Raw genomic sequence first — 27,422 nt, 5'->3', positions numbered from 1 at the left:
GGAGTTGGATAAATAAATATAGGATCAAATTAGACTATTCTGACATCCTTAGTGAATTCGAATTTGAATTGAATATGATCCATTTTGCATCCCTACTTGATAGAGTGTGGTGTGGTTCTTGTTATGTAGTTTCAACCATTGCCATAATGGGCCCAATGGATTGAAATCACCCACACTTTATTAATCCACAAAACCAAATAACCCCTTAATCATAATCAGATTGAATTGGATTCGGATACTATTTCCGTTAAGATACGATCCTATCTATGCTAACATGTGGAGAATTGTTCATGCTACCATCTATCAACCCACTTATGACCACACAACCCCTTATAATGACGTGTTCCCGTAGCATATAGAATGAACAATGTTTTAATACCATAGTATAATATTTTTTAGTATAAAAAATATAGAACTAATTTGGATTTGGTATTTATATAAATTCATATTTGATTTATAATCTTTTTATTTTATATTAATTTGTACTAATATTATATAAATTTATTGATATTTTACTCGAATTGAATGTCTAGATATAAAATAAGGTACCATTCGGCAAATCTTTTTAGGAAGATCTTTCAACAACCTAAATGGCTAAAAGATATAATGAGCTTTTGGGGTCTTGTCTTTAAAGATCTAAACTGTTTGTTAAGTATTTTTGTCTACCATGATTTACAGAGTTATTAAATGAAAGATTTTAAGCGTAGAAAGACAATCAGTTTCATTTGAAGCTTCCACATTTTTTGCCATTTTTGGGCTTCCATGAACTTTTTAGGGCATAGGCCTTTTTGGATTCGTTTGTTTCATTGCCAAATAGAAAATTACCAAAATTTGATCTTCTTTCAAGCTTTAAAAAGCCCAAAAGATTTGTCAAATGCCTCCAAAATCAAAATCAAAACTAAATTCTACATATATTGGATTGAATTTGGATACTTTAGGATTGGATTCAGATATACCCCTACCCAAATTCGACCAAATCCTTTTGCATTTTGTAGTAGAAAAAAAAAAACTTAGATTGAAATTAAATAAAATGGATTGTTTTCAATAGATTTTTTTTTTATAAAAAAATGAGTTACATTAAGCAAATGATGTCATTTATTCGTTTTAACATAGACATAAGGCATGAAATTAAATCCTGTTGGCATTAAGATTGGGCGTTAAGGGAATCAACTAACCCCTGTTGTGTTGCCCTATCTAATAACTATATATTAAAATAAGGATGGCCACGCCAGATGGCCTCTCCTTGCTTCATTACCCCAACCTTGCAATTCTAGAGGGGATGTGTTATTCCTTTTCAAAGCCTTTGGAGTTCCCACCTCAACATGGCAATCTCTCTAATTTTTACAAACAATCAATAGTAAATAAAAGAAAGTTGTTTTTATGATGTCTACTATAACAAAATTATGTAATAACTTTAAAATCTTTATTAAAAATATAAAAAATAATTATAATAGATTTAATAATATTTAGACTATTAATAGTTTTACATTTTTATGGAATTTATAACAAAATTATGTAATAACAGTATAAATTATAATTTTGTGAATTATTCAATTTAATAGTAAAATTATTTAAATGTTATTTAAAAAATAAAATAAATTAACAACTTAAAGTATTATTTAAATATTTAAAATATTAAACACAGCTAAATAATTATATAACAAAATATTTAATATTATATAATAACTTTAAAATGAATAAAATATAAATGACAAAAGATTTTAAATATTTTAAATATTATTTCAATATTTAAATAAAAATTACTTAAATTTTATTTAAATAATAAAAATTTAAGATATTTAAAAATTTTAAAATATTATTTGAATATTTCAACAACAAAATGTTTTAAATAACGGAATATTAAAAATAGCTAAATAATATATAACAAAATATTTAATATTATATAATAACTTTAAAATAAATAAAACTTAAATGAAAAACTTTAAATATTTTAAGTATTATTACAATATTTAAATAACTAAATATTTTAAATATTTCAAATATTGCAAATTTGATAACTAAATCATATTTTAAATATTGTTTAAAAAATAAAAAAAATATTAAATAAAGAAATTATGTAATAACTTAAAAAAGTTAGCAAAAACAAAAATAATTATAATAGACTTAATATTACTTGATAATAAGAATATAAAATATAAATAATTTAAAAAGTTTAAGTATTATTGAACTATTGGGAAATATATTAAATAATTTAGAGGCATTGAAGCTTCCAAATAAAAAAGAAAATATGTAATAAGGATAAAATATATTTTTAGCAGATATTAAAAATATAATAATAATTGCAATTACTAATGTACTAATAATAAAATCATTGTTTCACTTATATCAATTAATAATTCTATAAAATGATTTCAGAAAAATTAGTATTTATTAATAATAATTATAAAATCTTATCTATATCCATTATATATTTATATATAATAAAATTCATATTTTTTTATTTTTAGTAATGATTTATTGTATTTTTGTGATAAATATATTTTCAATAATTACATATAAATCTATTTTATTTTTGTTATTTAATAGTAAAATTTCAATAATCATTGGAGATTAAACTATTGTTATTGAAGTTTTTGAAATTTAATTTATTGTCCTTATTGGATTTATTGCATTTTTGTTATAAATTTGTTTTTAGTAATTATGTATTTTCGTTATAATTTATTGGTTAATATTTATTAGAGATTAAACTATTATTGGAGATTACAATATTTATAGATTAATCTAATATAACTTTACCATTTACTGTATTTTAGAATTATTGTATTTTTATTATAATTTTATCTATAATTATGCATTTTTATTATATTTTTTAATAATTATTGGAGATTAAACTACTGTTATTTATGAGAGATTTGACTATTTATTTAACTCAACTTAATTATTATTACTTGCATTGTAAAAAATTATTAAAAATAGTATATAAAACATAAAAATATTAATAATTTAAAATTAAAATATAAAAATTATATACTCTTATGTGTGTGTGTGTATATACATATATATGTATGTACGTATATGTATGTATATGTATTTGTCAATGTATATGTATATATTAAAATGATTATAAATAATTATCAATTATAATTACTAACAATAACTGATTATAATTACTAACTATTACTGACTATAAATACCAAACCCAGTTTTATTTATAAACCCAGTTTAGATAAATATTGTTATCTATTTATTTTAACCCGGTTTTAATAATTACTGATTGTTACAGTAATTTCATAAATATATAATTAGTCATTACAATTAATAATTACTGTTATTATAAATATTTTAATAAATAGATATTTACTTTAATTTTAATTTAAATTAAAATTATAAATACTGTTAATAAATTTAGTAATTATTGTTATATTAAAAATAATTAAAAATGTTATTAACAATATTTTTATTTATTATTTAATAAAATATTATGATTAGTGACTATTACTGATAAATATTGTTAATTTGATTTAATTTTGGTAATTATTAATTTAATGAGTATTGTTAATAAATCCTATTCATAAATTTAATAATTATTGCTATATTAAAAATAACTAAATAATATTATTAAAACTATCATTACTGATTATTTAATAAAATATTATAATTACTTACTATTATTGATAAATATTGTTAATAATTAAATATTTAATAAATAATGTTAACAAAAATCAGCAAAAGTAATGTTTGTCTTTTTGCTTATTGAATTTCTTTGGTTTAAATTTTTGGGTTTTGTGCTTTGAAGATTGTTACATAATGTTAGTTAAAAATGCTATTGGTTTAGAGGGGCCAATATAAGGCCTAGCTACCCTCTGAACCAGTGGTAGACCCAACACAACCCCTGTAGGGGCGTATCAAGAAGCCACTAGCACGATACATTTTGGCTGATATGTGTCAATACTTTGAATTGAATTGCTTTGGTTTACATTTATAGATTTTGTGCTTTGAAGATTGTTACATATTGTAAGTTAAAAATATTGCTATTTGATTTTTTTTTTTGAAACTTGATAATTGTTATACCTAAAATTGTCAAATAATTATAAAAATTATCAAATATAAATAAAAAGAAATTACCATTATTAGACATAAAATTACCAATATTTATAAAAAAATTTACTAAAAATAAATCAAAAAGAAATTATCACAAATTAGTAGACTTTAGGATGATAATTACTTGAAATTATCAAATAATATAATCCTAAATACATTAAAATAATTTGCCAAAAATTATCATAAATTAGTAGAAATGTCCAAATATAGTCACTAAATTCCATAAAATCGATAAATTACTAGAATTTATCAACAAGCTATCATATAATAAATATAGTACATTAGTATATATTTACCAAGAAATTAGTATATAATAGAAATTACCAAAAATTAGTAGAAATTATATAATAGAACTAATTTCCACTAATTGACCAATAAATTATCATATAATAAGTATAAAAGATAAGTATATATTGACCAAGAATTCTCATAAATTAGTATAATAGAAATTACCAGAAATTACTAGAACTTAACCAAAAATAACCACTGATTTCCATAAAAATATTATATTTACCAAGAATTATCATAAATTATTATATAATAGAAGTTGCTAGAAATTAGTAGAAGTTAGGGAAAACAACCATTAATTTCCATAAAATATGATAAAATAGATGAAATTAGTATAATTTTGTAAAAATAACCATTAAATTCTAAAAGTTAGTAAAACTTAAGATGATAATTACTTTAAATTATCAAATAATATGAATCTAAATAAATTACAATAATTATAATAATTTATCAAAAATTACATTTCGTTTTCTCGTACATCGCACGGATCCCCGCTAGTTATGTTAATAGAAAGCACTAGCAGCTTGGAAATGCAGTGCCCTTGAAAATGAAATAAAAGGTGAAAGTGAATAAGTCATAAAAAATAAAACAGAAATAAAAGGGGAAGTCATCGGCATTAAAGTGAGAGAGCGGGGCAACAGGGAAGAAGCAATACAACCAAAGACTACACAAAAGCCAGACACAGCCATCTGGGAGCAGGAGGGGAGCCATGGCCAGCGAAGAAGAGAGCGCGGTGAAGGAGCCTCTCGATCTCATCAGACTCAGCCTCGACGAAAGAATCTATGTTAAACTTCGCTCCGACAGAGAACTCAGGGGAAAACTGCACGTACAGTCCAATCTCTTCTTCTTCTTCTTCTTCTTCTTCTTCTTTAGATTTGTTGTTTATCTGTTTATACACCTCTTCTTGGTGATGGGTTCTGTTTTCATTCGTTTCTTTTCGCTGTCTGCATCGAAAATTTCTGCTTCTTAAGGAAACCCTTCAAATGAGTTTATCTTTCTCTTGCATTTTGTGGGTTTTATTTCCTCTTTTTCTTTTTTGGGGTGGGGGAGGAGTGGTCTTTTCGTTCGGTTATGTGTGTTCTTCCATGAGGGTGACTCTCCTGTTCTCGTTAGTTATCAAGCTTTTAACTTGTTACGTGCTTAGGGTTTATTCTGATGACTGATGAGAGGGGTGGTTGACTGGTTGTTGAGTTTCTCTATAAGCTTTTCTTTGTGGGCTAACGGTTTGTTTGCATTTTGCGGTTGCTTTTGGCTGTTTTAGCCCCAATAGGTTTTTATGCGTCTCTATGTGCTTATCTTGGAAGGGAACTCCTTGATGCCGTATGCCCAATGGGTTTATTGTTTCTGTTTTTTTTTTTTTTTTGGTTATGGTGAAAAAACTTGTAAAACGTACAACACCCTCAATTGAGCAAAGGCAAATCGTTGTCTGCAATCATGGTTTCTAACTGAACAACTGGTAATTGCAAGCTGTTTGTGCAGTGTCCAATCTGTTACCCTTTTTGTGTCTTTTTTAAGAAACAGTGCATTTACATAGAAAGAAAGTAGTTGAATATGGTGCCTCGCTTGTCATAATTAGGTGGGTTGACAAGTGAAGGATTTGGTAATAAGAAAATTGAACAGGTGAGCTGCTTGCAAGTTGCAAGATTAGTTAAGAGGCTGTAGGATCTTTTTTTTTTTTTTTTCTCTTCTTTCTCTTTTTCTTCGTGTTTTTATCAGCGACAATTTTTGGGTCGTAGGACTTGGGATTTTCTCTTTCACAAAAAAAGTCTTATGATTTAAAGGATAATCAACACCTTGCAACTAATGGGTTTCTAGTCTAACCACTAGCACGGCTATGCTAATTTTTACATTGTGCAATAGGAGCTTATCAGTATTATTAGGTGCTAAAAATTAGGGATATCCTCTAGGGTTGGAGAAAGGGTGAATATTGAATTATTCCTAGTGGCTAAACCACCTTCCAATGCATCTTCTGGATTATCTTTTCAAGATTGATGTGGGAAAATGTTATGCATTTTTTGAAGCTTCAATTAAACAATCACTCTTCTTTTTATTGTAGTTGTGCACATTGCAAAAGCTAAAGTGATAGTAGTGTAGATAATTTATGAGCTTGGCACTGACCTGGTGTTTTGGAGTCCCTTTCACCTAGGAAACCAACTAGAATGGGTCCTATAAAAACATTTTAGTGGGGGCAAACAAATAATTATGTATTTTTAAATCAATAACATGATCAATGGATTCTATTAATTCTCAAGAAAGAAAGATGAGTACATTTCTTTGCACTCAAGGAGTGGGAGACATCCTCCACTTAGGGATACCCCTCCATTTAGCCCATCCCTTCCTAATTTTATGGGTGACATCCTCCACTGAAATTTCTTATGGCAAATTTCAGAAAATAATCCGTCCTTGTTTAGAGATCGGCTTCAGTCAGTGCATGGCCCGTTAGAACACCATTCGAGCAGCCTTTACATCCTTGCATCAGGAATATCTCCGTACTTCTGTGTTTTATTTCATGGGGAGATATTTCCAATGCAAGGCTATGATGACTGTTCAAACGGGCTTTGCACTGACTGAATCCGGTTTCCCTTGTTTAGTATCCTGTAAGCTAAGTAATTTTACTTTCAAGGCAAGTGACCCTTATACATACCAAGATAAAACTTAAATTAGAATCTATGAGTACCATTCCACTAAAAAAAATCTATGAGTACCATAGACTGAACCATTGTACTTCTGGATGCAAGCTGCTTTTAATTTTGATAGCATCTATACATATGCTTTCATTCTCTCTATATGCTTGATATGTATGGTTCTTCCTTGACTTTTAATAGCCATTGCCTTTGATGCTTTGATTATCTTGTTTTGCAGGCATATGATCAGCACTTGAATATGATACTAGGGGATGTTGAAGAAATCATTACTACAGTTGAAATTGATGATGAGACTTATGAAGAGATTGTTCGGGTATAACAATATGCACTACTTGTTATTTTTATGTTAATATATTTTAGGCAATTTCTGGCATGCTTGGAGTCAATTATGGTGATTCTCATGTTCTTGATGATATTTGAGCTTGGATATGCCAATATCACCAGAATTACCTCCTTTTTCAACTCAAATTCATCCTCAGGCATTCTCATCTAGAGCTGAAAAATTAGCATCAGATAAGGTTCGTTTATGCCTCAGAGCTCAGAATATTCATTTCTGAAGCAGGATGGATGCCAAATGCCCCACTTTTTTTCTAGCTGATAAATAAAACTGATTATTCAGTCTAACCGAACAAATCATAAATAAAGCAGGATGTGTCAAATTGATCCTCAGGTATTCTCATGTTTAACTGAACAAGTAGATGGCAAATAAATAACACTTGGGAGGAAAAGGAGAAGAAATTATTCACTTTCACATGGGTTTAAAGATAAAATCAACCTTTCTCCTACACATGCTTCTGTAAGAAAAAAGAAAGAAAAACTTCCATTAGAAACTGAGTTCCCCGTGGAACTGTTATTTATTTTTAATTGATCACAAAACCTCTTGAAACCAGCCCCACCGGCCACCTCCATTGAACTATTTGTCAGCACTTGGTATGCTTCCCCACTCTCCCACCAAAAAAAGGTTGAGAGAAAAATCACCCTGACGAGTATTGAGAAAGGAGACATTAAAAAAATAGCAGCTTCTCCCAAAGCCAAAGGGACAAGTTATTATTGCCTGAATGAGAAAAAATAAAGAAATTTACCAGGATTCAGGAAGAAGATAGAAGCTTCCCAAAGGGAGAAATGTTATGAACCCAGAAGGAAATTAAAGTTGGTTTTGAGAGAGGTAGGATGTTAGATGTTAATTAAATAAGCCTCAGAAACAAACCAGATTCATAGGCAAGAATTAGGTGTTGTGTACTGTATTGAAATTTGTATCAGATTTATTTTCTTCCCCTTGCGACCCTTGCAATCTTAATTCCCTTTCTCCAGCTCTGACCTTTTTGATACGACTTGTTTTATTTCAGACTACAAGGCGCACGGTTCCATTTCTCTTTGTGAGAGGAGATGGTGTGATATTAGTTTCTCCACCGCTAAGAACTGCTTGATAAGGAGCGCTTGGTGTGCACTTTGTTTTCAGTTGGGAACTCTCTCAGAAACTATGTTCATGTTAAGCTGATGAATGAGGATAGAAATGAAATTCAGTTGGTTTTCCTGATTGTGCATTATCAATTTATCATTGCCTTGTCCAATCTATATGCTGATATCATTTACTCCTGGAGAAATATATAAAGATGGACTGCATCTATCATCCGTTCATCCTTGCCTTGGATGACTACTGAAGTATCATCAATTTGAATCATTGCATGGGCTTATCCTCTTATTCAATAGAATACGTCTCAGAAACTGTACTTGTATTGTTTACCATGATCATGATCTAACGATCTGTGTAGGATTAGACACCGTCTACAGTTGTCTTGTGTATTTTATTTTTAATAAATAATACAGACTACGCAGTGAAGTAAAAGGGAAACAAGAGAGTTCCATTGACCTGGGAGCAAATCTCACCTTCACCCTCTATTCAATGAGCGAGATGTTTGTTGAAAAATCACTCATCCCAGTCAAATTGAGTGAGAGATCTCCTTTTTTAAATGGTGGCCCGGAGTGAAGTGAAAACTGTTCGTAGGCTTAATCCAAGAATTAGGAAATAATTGTATGGTCTGACGTTTAAGACCATCAGAGAAGAATTCAGGCAATTCAGTGCTAGTCTGCAACCTTGGCTTGGAAGATGATAGCAGCGAATGAGAGATGAATAACTCATTGGTGGATTGGCACATTAGTCTGACCGGCTGGTATGTATTCTCTCATCTTCTCATAGGTTCTTCGACTCTGTTTGCGGTGCAAATTATTTGACTCAGGTTTTACCTTGCAAATGTATCGCAGAAAATAAAACCCAAAACAAAAGTAAAATCAGAATTTGCTCTCAATTCATTTACACTCGTACTCACAATTCATGTTTAAAACAATTTACGTTGGCCCGTTAATAGCCAATCTCATAATATAATTAACGAATATTTTATTTAAAGTCCACTGCGGTGTATTAACGAATATTTGTGATACGTTTAGATTTTGAGTGCAGATTTGGCAATAACATACCTCATATATTAGCCATCACTCCAAATAGTGAATTAGAGAACGATACATCAACAAAATCAGGAAAATATAGTCAGCCCAGTGTATCGTTTCCTCTCCGCAGAAGTGAGCTCATCATCTTCAACTTTTTTTTGACTGAAAACTATTGTGGAAGCTTAAAATCCCTTACCGTTTTCAATTATTTATATGGAAATTTTTATGGGAAGGGCTACCAATTAAGGACAAAAGTCATCATTGTCTATCTCTATCAGATTTAACTTGTGTGTTGTGCTCAAGTGAAACAGAATCTTTTCATCACCTATTCTTCCACCGTCATTTCACCAAAGTAATTTGGTGCTCAGCTCAGGTTGGACTAAATCCAGACAAAATAACCGACCAGCCAGTCCATATAATTCTTTTGGATTAGTATCAGAAGTTCAAGATTTCATATTAAAAAACAGAAGCCTTGGAATTCTTTAGGAGATGGTGTATTTTATTCTATCTCATTTGGAATGCTAGAAACAAAAAATATTTTTGATAATTTCACATACACCCTTCATGAAATACTAAAAAAGTGGAGAACTTATTAAAATTTAAATTGGCAACAATTAACAATACTTGGGAAGTATTGCTGATGTTCAGTGTCCAGACAATCCCCCTTGAGGAGTGGCTACACTACAAATTGATGGTTCATATAATCCTTTAAAGGGAAGTGTAGGACAAGCTTTCATCTTTCAACGGTCGTCAAGAGACAAAGCCATCTTTGAAGGAAAACCGTGCTGGGCCATCAGTCCTTATGATGCTGAATTAAGGGCTTTAATTGCTGGTTTAGAGGTAGTTTCAACACAAGTAGTAGATATAGTAGCAATTTACAGTGACTCAAAGCAGCTTATATCTTTTTTGCAGAATATGTCAAAGCCTAGCCTTTGGATTGAAAATCTCCATCAGCCGCGGATTGCAAAACTTTTGAATGTTTTCACGAAGTTTTTTTTTTTTTTTTTTTTTGATATATCATATATGTAATTAGATCTAACAACCAAGGTGCTCATACTTTAGCGTATGTAGCTTGTAAGGCAGCAATATCAGTAGCATCTAATCCAGACAGTAACTTGTATGTAAATATTAGCCCTATAAATGAATGAGAATCTGCCTCTTTTACGTACGGCTGTAATTGTTATTGGAACTGTATTAGGATCAAGGTTCAAAGTATCGACACATCTCGGCTCATATCAGCTGATACGTATCATGCTGGTGGCTTCTCGATACACCTCTACAGGGGTTGTATTGAGTCAGTCATTGGTTCAGAGGGTAGATGGGCCTTAAACTGGCCCCCTAAAACAATTTCAAAAAAAAAATAAGTAAAACATAAATAAAAAAGCACAAGCACATGCCGATACTGGCCCGTGTTAATATTTAAAACCTTGATTGGGATCAAGTTTGAATAATCTAAAAATGCCACGTGGTTTATTTATTTTTATCGATTCATATTACACAGTGTATAATGGCTTATTTATTTTTTATCGATTCATTTATGTCAAACAAGCTGTTGGGGCCTTGAAGACTTAATTTCATTGATTTACCCCAACATTTCACAAGTTATCGGGTCCGTGTGTTGGGACCAGATCCTGACAATTTTAAATTTGTCATATAATTTACTTATTTTTTATTAATTCATATGTTATAAAATATAATTACTATAAGCAATATTAAAGTATCTTTTTAGGTTCATCTTTTTTCCTTCAAGATGCGTTCATGCACCATAAATTCTACCTTTCTAAGGCGTTTTTAATTTTAGTCATCATAACAAGTTAAAAATAAATAAATAAATAAGCATTGCAAGAAAAATTTCTTATTGGGATTTTTCATCACCCTTTTTGGCTGTGTTTGGTATCGTGGGCATTTATTGAAAAAATGTCATCACATCAATGTCATATAGGTATTGGTGTTTATTGCATATAAAACAATATGAAATAATCGTTTGGTTTCACAGTTTATCAAATAAATGGTAGAAAACTGAAATGCTTTCATTTTTATACATGGGATATTTGGGGAAATGTCAAATTTTTATTTCCCCCAATGCTCCAACGCTTCTTGAAACCAAATGCTGATGTAACACACTTTAATGAATATTAATTTGAGGTGAAAAGTAAAAAACGTTTAAAGTGATGCTTGACCAAACAACAAAAACAGGAAACTTTTAAAGTGAAAAAAATACAAATAAACGTTTAAAGTGAAAAAGTAGAAATAAACGACCAATCCATAAACGCCCATAGAGCCAAACACATACTTTATCATCTTCTTTTTTAATAAATTTTATTTTATTAAAAAACTTCTTAGTCTATTTTATTTTTTAATAGGAATCAAAATTAGAATAAACTGAAATGGGATTCCATTCCCCTCGGAAGGAGAAGGAATAAACATTCCTTTCCCTCAAATGGGAGAAATGCCATTCCAGCAAGAATGGAAATGGGATTCCAATTCAATTAAACCAAACAGTTGGACCCATTCCCATTTTGATTGAGTTGCGATCACTTGCCAACAAAACATGTTTTAACACCTAACCAATTTGATCCAAGGTTCCAACTATCGATGCGTATCATGCCGATGGCTTCTCAATACGCCCCTCTAGGGGTTGTATTGGGTTAGACACTGGTTCAGAGGGTAGTCGGGGCCTTAAACTGACCCCTCTGAACCAGTTTCAAAAAAAAATAAAACCTAAAAAAAATTACTGATACAAGCCTGTATCGATACTTTAAACCTTAACTTGATCTGACACCACACATCTCACTATAAAACTAGGGCCCACCATTAAAATTGGATCCATCATATATGATATGTGCAATGTAACGTATTTTGTTGGTAGGCGATTCGGATTTTATATCCCTATTCCTGTAAATCAAATGGGCTTTTAGGAAATCCAGATCTACTCCTCACATAGTGCTCCTAACACCAACCTCACATCATGTTCGAGACGCAGATTGGGAACATCTCCTGAAAAGTTATTTTTCGTGGGAGATGTTCCCAATATTGTGAGGCCGGTGTGAGGGGTGATCTGTGTAGAGCAGATCCCAAATTCGCCTTTAGGCTGTCTATGCGAGTAAGCAGTAGAGTCGATGTATTGTCAATTTGTCATTTGCCACGGGTCCCATCTTTGCCATCTTTGCTTGCAGCGTTGTAGGGTGGAGAATTTGGAGAGTTGCTTAAAAGCGCACTTTGGTTGCATTATTCGTTATCTACGAATATTCCGGACCTTTTTATTTTTGGTGGTGTTCGAGTTTCAGAAACTAGCCTCGGTCACTCGGTTACTTGTTTCTTCTTTATCGTCAACGGGGAGATGGGAGTTACCAAGGAGCAGGTTGAAGCTTCTCTGACATCAAAGATGAATCCTTCTCATCTTGTAAGCTCAATCTCTTCTATGCTTTTGCATTCTTTCCTCTTTCTGAGGCGTTTGTGTATAGATTGTATTTTTGCTACCAAATGATAGTTTGAGCTTTCTGGTTGTTTCCCTCTGAATCTCAGTTTAGTCGCTAAAAAAAAAAACAAAGATAAAAAGAACAGACCAAATATATGAGATGAAAATTGATATGGGTGTTTTCGAGGTATCAAGTGTTTGATTCAAATAAATTGGTGGAATAGAAGGTGAAAAGGGTTTGAGGAATTATTTTGTGGGTAAGGAAGGAATTTGTCAGTGCCGATAGTTATGTTGAAAAGATAGAAGAAGAAATTCTATGATCAAGTTACACAGGGATGAAATCTTGTTGGTTGGAAATTGAATTAGAGAAAGAATTTAATTGATTCTATACTGGATATTTGCCGAACTGGCGTTAGTAATACCTAAATAGATCATGCTGCTTGTTTGAACTCGTAAGTTCTCCGTAGTTACTCTTTGATAAATAACAGAAATATTTCATTAATGTATAACTCCACACTGCCCACAAATGTGGACAGCAGGCCAAGGGAGTTCAAAGCAAGCTCCAAAAATATATGGAGCGGAAAGATATAGCTATAGATATTTGGCCCTGGCTAATTAGTCTGCCAAAGCATTTGCACTTCTAGTTCTAGGTACCCATTTGAATGAGCTATTCAAGATAGTACCTAGAATTTGTGCTTGTCTGACGAACAGCCTGAACTTCCAAGGGATCTCCTTTTGTGATCTCATCCAGTAGATTATGGTTTTTCAATCTCCCTCCGCCTCCACATTCCTCATTTCCATCATGGTCATCAACTGTAGTCCCTGAATCAAGTGTAGTTCAGTCGTTGAAGAGTTACCATATCCAATTGGGCCCAAAAACTCAGCAGAATAATACCATTATAGTCCCTAATTGCCCCTCCAACTCCTGGATTTTCAAGGCAGCACCTGTCAAAATTAAATTTAAGGTTGCCCATAGCTGGAGCTATCAAGTGTTCCACCCTTTGTTGTCTACTAGCTTGGTATCCAGCAAGGATTTGCCACCCCCATAGAAGGTCGTTTAGTGAAACACATCTGAAATCCTCACATGTCAGAGCCCAATGAGCAACTCTTACCATAATGAGATCTATCAGCTCCTCAACACTCCTTCATTTCTCTTCAAATATTCTTGTGTTTATTTCATTCCACAATCCCCATAACACTGCTGCCTGCAGATACTTTTTCTAAAAGTTCCCTTTCCCTCTTAATTATTTAAACTAGCTTTAATTGCAGAACTTGACTAGGGTTGCCCCAGTATTAGGGGTGAGCATTTGATATATTCAATTAAAAACTGAACTGAATAAACCGAAACCAAATTAAGCAAACCCCTTATAAGGAAAACCGAACCAAAAACTGAAATAGCCTAAAACCGAATTTCATTATAATATATTACATATATTAATATAATATAGATTATGCATATAATGAAATTTGATTAAATTTTTTTTTTCTGATTAACCAAATTTTCAATTCTGAAAACTGAATCCGAAAGAACTGAAGCCAAAATTTTCGGTTTTAACCAAATAATGCTCACCCCCACCCAGTATCTTTTAATGGTATTTTGTCAATTGAGGGAAGGATTTAATTTACTGAGTAGATTTTTAGTTTTTATGGTTTATAATATATTGGTTTTAATGAAAGGGGTTTTAGCTAATGTCTTAATTTTATATGGAGCCAAATCTCAGACATCCTTAGTTTGCCTTATTTATTGCTGTACTATTTATTTTTTTAATTGCTAAGATAAAGATAATTAAAATTATATACTGGAACTTTTGTCCTTACACATGCCTGGTATACTACTTTTAAACACAATACATTCTGGATACAATACCAGATGCTGCATGGACACTTCTAAAGTTCCCTTTATAATATTAAGTTAACACTTTCATAGTATATAATTTAGTACATTTTAACAAGCCATACTGTAAAAGATCTATATATGCTAGGATTAAGTAAATTTGACAAGACATTAATATTTGAGAAATAACACTTAAACATTAAAAACTAGACATGATTTAAGGATAGGGAGATACTAATACTTGTGTCCATGTCTGGGATCTTAGGAGAGTCTCACTTCCATTTCCTGTATTAGTGTCCGTGCTAGTATTTGTATCTGGACATCATAGGTATTTGGAATATCTATATTCCTTTTTGTATCAATGAGTGAGGCTGCACCTCGTGCCTCATATTGGGATGCTTGTAACAAACTATTTATCATTCGCTTCTAATGAAATCAATTAAATTTTATCTATCAAAAAAAATATATCTGTTTTCCTTTTTTTTTTTTAAATAAGGTAAATTTGTATTAATCTAGTCAAAAGGAAGTATACAAGTGTGATAGTTCACTGTACAACAAGATTCTGTACATGTGAACACCATTAAGAGCCTCCAAAAAGTGAATATTCAAAAAACAAGAGAGGCATCATCCTTGAAGTGCGGATTAATGCTCAACCATGCTCTTAGGCTTCCAAAGATCTGAAAAACACCCAAGTTAGCCCAAGCCTAGGTGATTTCTGAACAATGTTGGTTGATAAGAACAAAAACATGTTATATATTGTATTCAATAAAAAATGGCATCCCAGTGACAAGGCTCCCACCAATGTGGGGTCTGGGAAGGGACAGATGTATACAGCATTACCCCTGCATATATACAGAGGAAGGTCTGGGGGGGATATGTATACATATCTTATTTTAAAACAATGCTGGTGTGTATCAATGCGTGTATAACTGTATATACATTTTTATTATTAGAATGCAATTAGTATGGTTGTGGTCTACCTAGGTGGTCATTGTTTAGCCCTGATAGAGTGGGCCTGGTAGGTGCATATGCATTGCAAGCGAAACCTAGATGACAAGTTGACCCACCTTACTAATACAAGCGGTATAGTAGATATGTGATGTTTCAGTGGATTTACCTGGCAATGGATCTGCTCCTGCTATCAGAGGCTAAGGCAAATCATGTTCAAGTAGAAGTTAAAGAAAATTTCCTTTTACAGAAGAATTCTGGGAGAGAGAAGTGATGGACCATTTAGGTGGTATTTGGCAATGTTGTCATATGAAGATATTTTTCTCAAGAATAAATGCTCCATGTAATTAATGAGTTTTCACTATTCTCAGTTCTCTCTATCTGAAAACAGTGAAAACCCAATTTTCTTTCTCGTCTTTTTTATTTTCAGGATTAGGTCCCATATTATGTCAGTAAAACTAAGCAAAATAGATAAAAAGTGACCCCACTGGGATGGCAAATTGATTTCAATTTTTAAAAGTTTCTTTTCACTTTTGAAAGCAAGGTTGTTTTTACTAGTAACCATATGAATTTATATTAATCAAGGTAGAAAAAATATGTCCTATCATTTCAGACCATTTTGAAATGGTGGCTAAAGGTAGAGAAGCACTTAAACAGAAAACATAAATAATGAGCAAGAAGACAAGAGAACAAAACCCAAAAAATAACAGTTACAGCTTAGTTCCTGGTACTATGTCAATCCAATAATAAAGATCCTCTCTGCCAACTCCACATCTTGCTAATGCATCTGCCTTATCATTTGCTGATCTGGAAACCTTTCTGAATGGGAAATTCAGATTAGTTGCAAGAAAACAAGGAGTATTCCTTCCTAAATTTCCATAATTTGAAATCAAAATCTTGATTATAGAATGTGTTCTTGTAATTTGTAGCAGATTGTTGCAGGTAACAACCATAACAAAGAAAACAGGAAGTGATAACAATGGTAAACATGCCCTTAATTCCTAACAAGGGTGAGAAAGTCTTAGGTGATGTCTCCCCCAAGCCTGAAATTGTTAAGGTTATCTAAATAGATTGAACTGTTAAATTAGATAATTAATTACTGATAGAGGTTGTAGTGGATTGCACAATAAAAGTGGTGAGATCACTGTCTATTTTTCTCAAAACATAAAGATTGTGCAAATTCCATTTGCCAAGAGTTAGACTCTAAATGGCATCTCGCTAAGCAGTCCTGGATGTGAATGAATCCACTGGATAGAGACAAGGTTCAAAGTATCAATATGCCCGTGTATCAGCAGAGGCATATCGGTACTAAAAAGCATGCGCTTTTTTATTTTTTTTTAGTTTTATTTTTCAAAAATTGGTTTTTGGGTAGGTTTTTATATATAGTTATTAAAAAAAGAGGGTTCCCGAAATGTTTACAGGTGTTTCAGAACCCAAAAGATACGATACATAATGAAGTTGATTTGGAAAAAGTGCAGTTGTGGAGAATTTGGATTGGAAGCTAATTCCGTGTAGGGTTCTTTGTTTGATGTGATTTTTGGCATGCTTTCTTTGATTGGTACATCTGTGTATTGGCAAATTTATATGGGGCTTCATGTATTAGGTTCTATGTTACCCTAATGTGGCAAGGACACGGCTGGTTACAGTATCAGATAAAAAATTTGCACTATAAATTGAAGTATCCCACACGATATGCCACCCTTGTACAGGTACCCATGTATCATAGATAGGATTTGGGGTTTCTAGGGTGGCTTCTTTTTGTTGCTCCTCTTGCCTTGTCTTTCTTTTTTCTGGGCAGGGCTATTTCGCTCCTTTTGCCTCATATATGGCTTTTCCTGTTTTTAATATACTTCTTGTTTTGCTATTACCTCCCCAAATAAATAAATAAATAAATAAAAGGTCTGGCAGAGAATTTCTTTTTTGTGATAACTTTTTCAGTTCGCAAATACCTACAGAGCCAAGAGTGACTGTTTAATATATTCCTCTCATTTTAATGAGAATTGTGTTTTTTCTTTTATATGTTTTTTGTGTTTTATCCTCTTGCTTGCCTATCTATTGTATGCACCATTATTGTGAGGAGAATAGCATCACTTTATGTCATTGTAAAGCCCGAGGATTTATTTATTTTTTCCATTGTTAAGCAAAGCTCATGTTTTTTTGTGTGGGGGGAGGGATACATTAAAAGAACCAAATAATTTTTAGGGTAAATTACAAAGACCCCCCTATACTTTAATTTGTGACAAAGACCCCCTGAACTTTTACATTGCGACAAATACCCCCTTGGCTGTTAAGTCAGATGATGGAAGGCATTAAATTACCAAAATACCCTACTAAACTTTTTTTATTTTCTTTTTCTTGCCATTTTCTCTTAAAACCTAACTGACCCAAAAATACCTTTGAGCATCGCCGGAAAAGGAAAAAAAATCTTTCTTTGGTGAAAAATCTCCAGTAGTGAGAAATCTGACTTTCTCACCAGTGATCGTTGTTGGAAAAGGAAAAAAATCTCCAGCAAGTTCATTGGTGGCGTCCTCTCTCTCTCTCTCTCTTTCTCCTTAAGTATGAACAGTATAAAGTGTAAAAAAAGTTAAATGATTTCATAAGTTAAAGAAACAAGTAAAATAAATAAAAAAGGGCAGTTTGGGCATTTAAATAATACAGTTAGATGAGAAGTATATGCCTTCTCCATAATTTTTTTTTATTATTTCCTATTTATCTTCTTATCTAATTCCGTCATTTATAGCAGTCATCAAAATGATTATTATTATTAACTTTTGAGATGGGTTTTGCTTACCTTTTCCAAAGTATGAGTTTATAAATATGGAGTAGATTTACAATTAACATGGAGTATTGCTGAAATAAAATTTGACCTGTGGATCAGCTAGGTGCTTGTTTGCTGTTTAGTATTATCACTTCTTCCTCAGTTTCTGCTTAAATTATGGTGCCTGTATTTTCGAAAACTTGTGCTGTCATTAGTTCTTGGTTTCTTATGGCTCTTTAACATTTTTAGCATTACTTGGCACGTTTGGCACATTTATATTCTTTGGCTTATTCTTCTTAAATTAACTTGTTCATTATTTTTTTTTGGTTCAGGAAATAATCGATACATCTGGAGGGTAACATTCTTCTCAGGAACATAAACTTTGATGTACTTTCCTAAGCTTCTTTTCTGTTCATCTTTGAACTGAGTATCTGTTATCAGGTGTGGTGCAAGCTTTGCGATTGAGATAGTATCAGAACAATTTGAAGGGAAGAAGTTGCTGGAGAGGCACCGTATGATAAATTCCGCCCTGGCAGAGGAGATGCAGCACATTCACGCACTCTCCATTAAGAAAGCTCTGACTCCTACGCAATGGAAACAACAACAGGAGTCGATTAGCACTCCACCTTCTTCTCAGTAATTCTCCAGATATTCCTCATACTGTGATACATAAAGACATGTGAATTCTCCAGGAAAATGGAACAAGAATCTAACTTGGTTTCTAATACTTCATATTAATAAGATCATCCCTGAAACCTTGCTATTATAATTGTAGTATGAGCCTGTTATGCTGGTGGTTCTTAATGATGTCCTTTAATTGACTTAAAAATCTTGAGAAGGAGATTATATCCCTCCCATTCGTGAGTAAAATCCATTGGAGAGCAAGCCATGGGGATTTATTGTATAACATATTATAGTCATCCCAACTCCCAAGGTATTAGAATTTAGAAGTTTTAGAATGCACTTGTATCAGAGTATCCATGGGTAAGAGCATGTGGTTAGCAACCGCACATCACAAAGAGTACGATGCAGGATATCGTGCAGAGCTACAAGCATAAGCGATCACAGCTTGCAATCCGAAGTGCACTATGTCATGTATACCCCATGCAAATATGCAATGTCATACACACTTACTTTTAAACAACATGGTTTAAAGTATTGATACGCTTTATACGCACAAACAAACAGGTGTATTGGGGTGTTTCAAACTGGCAATATTTCACAACTTTTTTTTTAGATTTTTTTCAAAATTATTTTAGGTGGTTGGTTTTGGGCATGTTTACCCTCTAAAAGTGGCCAAATTCTCAAAATATCTCTTATTTGGGGTTTCGGAGAGCTACCGACATGATACGATACACCTTGTATTGAGTGTATCGTATTTGTCGAAGTGTTTCACCACTCACCACACCAGGTTCTCAAATCGGAAATCTCAAGACTGGTGTCTAGCCAAATCGTGGGCGGTTAAAACATGTAACGCTGGTGACTTGGGAACAGAAATTGTAACTTGTGTCTTTTTGCACAAATATCAGGAAAGGGTGAGAATCGAAATAGTCCCGACTCCTGATGGCACCAGAACTTTCCAAAGGAAATGGGTCTTCAGGAAAAAATATTATAAATAGGGATCCTGAAGAGGAGAGCTCTGATAGAATCCTCATTCTCCCCTAGTGAGTTCTTGAGGTTATAACTGTTCCTGACGAGGGGTAATTTGGTCGATCAATCACAAGGAGACACGTGGTGAATTTGATTCATCTGACGATACTTCGGCAACATGTGACACAAGACGAATACAGCCTAGACCTGTTCATGGGCCGGGTAGCCTGATGGCCCGGCCCGCACCCCGGTCGGGCTTGGTCATGTAATTAGGCTCGTAGGCCTGACCTCGGGCCTAACATAGTAAGCCCAACTGTGTTTCGGGCCGGGCTCGGGATTTATCAAAAAAGCTCGGCCCGACCCGACTCAACATTATATATTTTATAAAATATATAATATGTAGTTTATATATTATATAAAATATATAAATAATATAATATTTATTAAAATATACATTTATAATTTAATATATACATTTTTTATTTTTTTCTTTATAATCTCTCTCTCTCTCTCTCTCTCTCTATTCAGCCACTAACAGTATGGGCTAAATTTCAGGCTCGGGCCTAGGCCCGGGCTTTGGGCTTTTTATGAGGGTCGGGCTCGGGCCCAAGTTGTAGGCCTGATGGTCGGGCCAGGCCTTAGAAAATTCTGTTAATACAGACTTACAGAATGAAATCCCGGCCCATGAACAAGTCTAATACAACCGAGACAATCCAAACCGATTAGTTTGGCTTGCATCCCAATCTTCGAGAGGCCAATAGGTCTCTCCTCATCTAGGCGACACACCACCTCGGGAAGACAAGCCAAGGACCTCAGAGGTCGGCATGATCTCCCCAACCCAGGCAAATGAAAACCTGAGTAATGAATAGGACTTCTGGGGTACTGACCTATTGACTTACATGGCAGAACGTCCTTATCCGGATTGACATGTCTATTGGTTTCGAGTTAGGCGGCGATACATCACCTACCCTATACACATATCTTCGGTTCTCGCACGATTCAGGGAGTTCAGATATGGATCATCGCCAATGTGGAAGAAACACGCTCCGAAGATAACAAACTGATAAAGCCGACCGTTCCTGGATATCTTGGACATGGAACACAAACCCTAACACCTATAAAAGGTCACTATGCCTTTAAAAGGTACACACAACCTATGCAAACTACTCACCTTTTGCTCTCAAGCTCTCTGCTCTCACTATTCTCATTGTTGACTTAAGCATTAGAGTGTCCAGCCCGGGTTCAACACCCTAGGTACTCTGATTCCTTGTTTCTTGCAGTTTGGTGGACAATCATTAGCCCGTTTGTCCGAGCTGTCCTTCAACAGGGAGATTGGCAGGTTCACTACAACAGTTCTCCACTCTAGAGACTCCCTTTCTTGCCTTCTCTTTCTTTCTCTCTCTCTCTCTCATACATCTAGGTTGTATTTGGTATCATTGCCACTTCTACTTGCAACATTTTAGGTTGGCCAATACAATTTTTTTAGAAATTGCTTTGTTACATCACATAAGATAACCACTTCCACTTTAAAAATATTTGATTGGGTGTTGGCATTTATAATAGAAATACCAATTTTGATAACTCAAAGCATTTGTGGTAGAAAAAAATATTCTCATAAAATTTGTACCGACCAACCCTAATTTTTTAGATGTTTTCCTTGCTACATTTTTTTTGGGTAAAAATGATTTTCATTAAGGTTGTATTTGGTTTGAAGGAAGAAGTAGGGAAAAGAAGAGAAATGTAGGGAAACCTTTACAAGCCTTATATAGGTTTCCCTACCTTTTCCTCCAAACCAAACATAGCCTAAAAGGAACAACAAAACAATACGAAGAAACTAACACCAGACCCGATCACATCAAAGAAAAAGGAGAAAAAAAGGAAACTATACGAAGAAAACTAACAAGCAAACAATAACAAACACTACAGGGGATGACTAAACCTACTATCCCCACAACTAGATTATGTCACATATAAAACCTCGATCAATCAAGGTGGAGATTGTAACCACACTGAATCCTGGGCTCTAATACCCTTAGGAGCAAGCTCATAAGTAGCCTTATTGCCACTTCTGAGAGTGAAACTAAACCTAGTATCCAAACCAGTCGAATTAAAGATATCATTCATCAAGGACCAAACAACAGTAGAAACATCAAAAGATTTGACAAAAAGAGCTTTAATCACAGTTTGGGAATCACATAAGTTTGAGAACCCAAAGTCCATAGCCAAAAAGCAAGCTTCTCTTACAACAAAAGTTCAGAATATTTTGCAGAAAAGGCATGACAAGGACCATTCTTGGCTACCAAAAATTTCCAATGGAATCTCTGAATACAACTCCAAAATCTCCCATAACCTTGCTTCAAAAAGCTACCATCCACATTTGTTTTGATAGTTCCAGGCTTTGGAAGATGCCACAAAATAGCTCCATCTTGCTTACTAATAGTTTGGATAGATTTTTTTGCATTCTTGTGGGGAAACTCTCCCCACTCCCTTCATCAACCAATCAGCATAAGAGATATTTAACCAAGGATTAGGAGCAATATGATTAAAGATGAAATTATTTCTTGTCTTCCAAATATACCATAACATTATAGCCATATATTCAACTACTGGGAGAAACGTCCCAACTGCAATACTGTTTACACAACATTTCCATAGGAAACTTCTTATTTTCGGAGGGATGTTAAGTGTCCAAATTCTTTTCCAATGATTCTTTGACATACCATTGCTTATATTACCTTCTTTAACTAAATTAGAAGAGTTATAAGCAAACAAAGAGGCTGATTTTACTGAAAATTTGCCTCTAGGATTCGGCAACCACATTAATTTATCATACCCTTGCCATCTAAGCAGTTCCAACCCACAAATTAAATCTGCTACCTCATTATCAAAGAAGTCTAAAATTTTCTCCCCATCCCATCCCCCATTGTTTTGGTCAATTAGATCATTAACCCATTTTAATCATTTGGGTTAACTCTTGGGCCATAGGGTTTGAAGTTGGGCAGCCTTTCAAGCCATGGGTCATCCCATATGCTAATTTTCCCCTGTTTGCTACCTTCCAACAAACACTAAATTGGAGAATATCCCTCCTAGCAAGAATACTCCGGAAGCCTTAAGAGCATTTCTTTGGGGCCTGAATAGACCAAAAACTCCTACCATTTAAAATTTTCTCCTCTAAAATTCTGGCCCACAAGCTATTCATGTTTGTGTAGAATCTCCATGCAAGTTTTTCTAGGAGATCTTTGTTGAACACTTGGGGATCTCTAAATCCTAGCCCACCATTGAATTTATTCTTACATAGGTTTTTCCATCCAACTTAATGGACTTTTTTGTTCATCCTTTGCCCAAAGAAATTTCTTCTGAATTCTAGCTAATTGATCAAAAAGACTCTTTGGTAACAAGAAGGATGACATTGTGTAAGCGGGGATGGCTGATAAGACTGCCTTTACCATCACTTCTCTACCAATCGCTGAAAGAGTAGCTCCCTTCCATCCTTTGGTTTTGCTTGCTTACTCTTTGGATACGGGCTACTACTTTTTGAAGTCTACCATGCAAGTCTGGGCTGAAATAGATTTCAGATTTTGAAAGATTTACCTTTTGACATGATCTTGTTCATGGGTTGGGCTTTGCCTCTTTATAAACAGAAAATCACCATGCCCAAGCCCAGCCCTATATAAAGCCCGATCTCGACTTTGACATGTATCATATTATTGTATATTATTAATAATATATTATATATTATTTTATACATTTAATATATATAATACTTTTATTTCTATTAATTTTACTATTATATAATATATATTATATATTATTAAGACATATATCATATTTATATTATATATTTAATATTATCAGGACAACCCGTCAAGCTATTCGACCCATGAACAAATCTAACTAGGACAATTATTATTCATTTTGATACTAAAAATTTCACCATCAACATGCAACTTTTGCAAGGCAATAGATAGAACTTCAAAGCACAAGGGGAAAAGATAGGGTTACAGAGAATCACCCTGTCTAAGACCTCTTGAGGGATAAAAGGCTTCACTAGGACTTCTATTAACCAATATTTGATATGAGATAGTGGACCAACATTGCATAATCCAGCCCACAAATTTGTCCCCAAAACCTATTTTTTACATTTCTTAAAAAGCCCCATTCAACTCTATCATATGTTTTATTCATGTCTAACTTAACTGTCATAAGCCCCTTCTTTTGCTTTGTATTTTTTCATGAAATGAATAATTTCATGGGAAATTAGTACATTATCAAAGACCGTTCAACCTGACAATAAGACACTTTGGTTGGATATGATATGTTCTCTAGAATAGGCTTAAGTCTATTGACTAAAAGTTTTGCAATGTGTTACATAGACTTATTAGCCTAAACTCTAAGGCTAATTCTAGTCTCTTGCATTTGAGAATTAGGGTGACAAAGGTTTTATTCAAATCTCTACTCAAGAGACCAAATTGAAAGAACTCTCTTACAGCATGGATAATATCATCCCCAACTATATTCCAATAGTTTTGGAAAAAATAATTTGAAAAGTCGTCAGGTCCTAGGGCTTGCTGGGGATGCATTTGAAAGAGATATTTCCTGATTTCTTTCTCACACACAGCCTAAGTTTGGTGAAAACTGAAAAATCTAGAGAGCCCATATAAATAATGTTTGGTGAAAACTCAATCCGTCAGGGCCCGTTGATTGAGTCACTTCAAAGAAGTTACCAAAATTAGCTTAAGTTGCTTTCTTAGCTTTTCGAGCTTTTCACCAAACATCACTTCATGATGTTTAATTTTTTTTTTCAGCTCTACTATAATGTCTGCCAAAAGTAATATTTCCATATTACTGAAAAATAATATTTCTTTGATTTTTTTCTTCTTCCTTTTATTATATATTTTGTTTTTTATATGTTTTACATGATTTTATGTCCAAATGGGTGGTAAACCACCAATATTTGGACTGTAGATGTAATCAGCAATGTCCTCTGTGTTCGTTCCTCTAACGAGCGAACAATTTTAATTTCGAGTAAAAAATGTGAAGGTTTTTGGATAATCGGGTCAAGTCATTAATTGCTTATAATTCGACTGCTTTAAAAATGGTTTGGACTGATTCATTAATTGAGTTGCAAACCCAGTTTAAATCATTTAAATTCAAACTGGTTTCTTTAATTAGGGTTGTTATTAATTCGACATAATTAATTACTGTTAATTACTAAACTAATATTAATTAATGCTTTCTAATTAATTACCTGGTTTAATTCATTTAAAATCAAACCAGTTTCTTTAATTAGGGTGTTATTAAATCGACACAATTAATTAATGTTAATTACTAAATTAAGACTAATTAATGCTTTCTAATTAATTACCTGGTTTAATTCATTTAAAATCAAATCAGTTTCTTAAATTAGGGTTATTACTAATTGGACATAATTAATTACTAAACTAATAGTAACTAATGCTTTCTAATTAATTACCTAGTTTAATTCATTTAAAAGCAAGCCGATTTCTTTTTCGTAGCATATCGCCCGGTACTCTATCATATCGGCACAATACACCCACAGTACAGTATAAAAAGGACGTGCTGTCTGATTTCACACCGTATCCCGTATCCATAACATGTATCAGGCGTTTCAAAATTTTGGGACATTGATTTTGCTATCCAAACTTTGTTTTGCGATAAACGCCCCCTGAACTTTTGGATTCCAACACTTTAACATTCTAAAACTCTAAAGTATCTTTATTTTATTTTATGAGACCATTTTATCCCTTCAACTTAGTTTTTCTAGAATTCTAACCCTTACATGTTTTCTCTCAAACTTTCTTTCTATAAAGTTCATGTTAGGAACACTTTCAACTTTCACCATGTTGGTATTTGTTGTTATCAATTCATAGAATCTGGAATGGTCAATTTAGTAATTTTACTTGTCAGGGGTAAAATGCTAGAATCTAAAAAGTATAAGGGGTGTTTGTCACAAAACAAAGTGTTAGGGGCCAGGTGTTCTTTACCAGTCCTTGGGCTACTTAAAATTTACTCTAAAAGTTTTATGTGATTTTTCTGTGTTTCTTCACCTGGGTGGCATTAAGCAGTCAAACCACTTTTGCTACGACATGGCTTAGCTCCACATTAAAACTATAAAATCAAGAAATTCGGATTCGCTGAACGCTTTGGCAGTTCAGTAGGCTATATAAAACCAATGATGAAGTTTCATGCCAGTAATAAATTCATGGGCCCCACTATGAAAGGTGCAGGTCCCATGTATTTTATTAATGACATGGAATCTTATAATTGGTTCTACATCCCGCTGAACAGCCGAAGTGTTCAGCTCAAGGTTCAAAGTATTGATATGTATTGGCCCATATGACCTAATACATATTGTGCTGATGGCTTTCCGATACGCCCCTCCTATGGTTGTATCGGGTCAGACCATGGTTCAAAGGATAGTTGGGCCTTAAACCGACCCTTTTGAACCGGTTTCAAAAAAAACATAAGCAAAACCTAAAAAAAGTACCGATACGTCCTATGTCGATATTTTGAACCTTGGATCAACTAAACCTTGCTTAAAACCAAGGCTTTTTTATATAGTCTATGCATTGGTTCGACCCAACCTTGAATTAGATGTAACATTGTAGTGGGGCCACAATAATACATCTAAGCCAGTGAATAACGATTTTAGCCCCGTGCTAAAACCATGCATCATGAATCTGTTGCTCCTTATGCTGTGTGGAAAACGCTTTGTAACCAATCAAGGGTGAAGTGGTGAACATATAACACTATGTGTATATTATGTAAGTGAGCCTTATGTGCACGGAATACCGTTATGTTCACTCTTGATTGGATAAAGAGGATTTTACATGCATCAAGACAAGCAGCAAGATTCACACTAGCTGTACAATCTTTTTTAAAGAAAATCTGGAGTTCTCATTTGACTTGTTATTAATTGCAGCAAGGTTCAAAATTTTGATATGTACCCCAATATCAGTCGTATGCTCGTATGGTATCAATAACTACCCAAAACCCCAAATAAGGGGTGTTTCAGAATTTGGGCACTTTTAAGGTGTAAGCAAGCCTAAAACCAATTCACTAAAGCATTTTTGAGAAAAAAAACCAAAAAAAATTATAAAGCATCAAAACACCTGATACACCTATTCCTGTGTATTAGGCGTATCAATACTTTAAATCATGAATTGCAGTAATTATTTCTTAAAAAATTCAACATTTCTTTTCTTTTTTGCTAAATACATCTCTACAAAAGAGGGGCTTTATTTGTTGGCTATGCTCAAAGTCTTAAGTCTTTAAGTTCATTTAACAGAAAGTAAAATAAATGATCAAATTCTCAAAAGTAAGCTTTGAGGGACAGTAAGAGCAGAATATTTGAATTTTAAATAAAATTGATTGGCTTTTCAAGGAAAAAATAAAATTGGATAATTGATTGAT

The 27,422-nt window shown here is 33.2% G+C and overlaps 2 protein-coding genes across 2 annotated transcripts; both read left to right on the top strand.

Moving 5' to 3' along the window:
- The first annotated feature begins 4,930 nt into the window (after positions 1-4,930).
- On the top strand, positions 4,931-8,570 carry LOC104586242 (sm-like protein LSM3B). Its single transcript, XM_010243410.3, has 3 exons — positions 4,931-5,176; positions 7,213-7,308; positions 8,342-8,570. Exons 1-3 carry the CDS (start codon positions 5,060-5,062, stop codon positions 8,420-8,422), a joined length of 294 nt encoding a protein of 97 aa, XP_010241712.1. The 5' UTR covers positions 4,931-5,059; the 3' UTR covers positions 8,423-8,570.
- Positions 8,571-12,676: 4,106 nt separating this feature from the next.
- Positions 12,677-19,167, top strand: LOC104586243 (BolA-like family protein). The gene is made up of 3 exons (XM_010243411.3): positions 12,677-12,843; positions 18,731-18,753; positions 18,840-19,167. Exons 1-3 carry the CDS (start codon positions 12,781-12,783, stop codon positions 19,036-19,038), a joined length of 285 nt encoding a protein of 94 aa, XP_010241713.1. The 5' UTR covers positions 12,677-12,780; the 3' UTR covers positions 19,039-19,167.
- The last annotated feature ends 8,255 nt before the right edge of the window (positions 19,168-27,422 follow it).

Source organism: Nelumbo nucifera, chromosome 1 (genome assembly GCF_055504915.1).
Source record: "Nelumbo nucifera cultivar China Antique chromosome 1, China Antique-T2T, whole genome shotgun sequence".
Classification (NCBI taxonomy): domain Eukaryota; kingdom Viridiplantae; phylum Streptophyta; class Magnoliopsida; order Proteales; family Nelumbonaceae; genus Nelumbo; species Nelumbo nucifera.
This window is presented reverse-complemented; position numbering and strand designations above follow the sequence as displayed.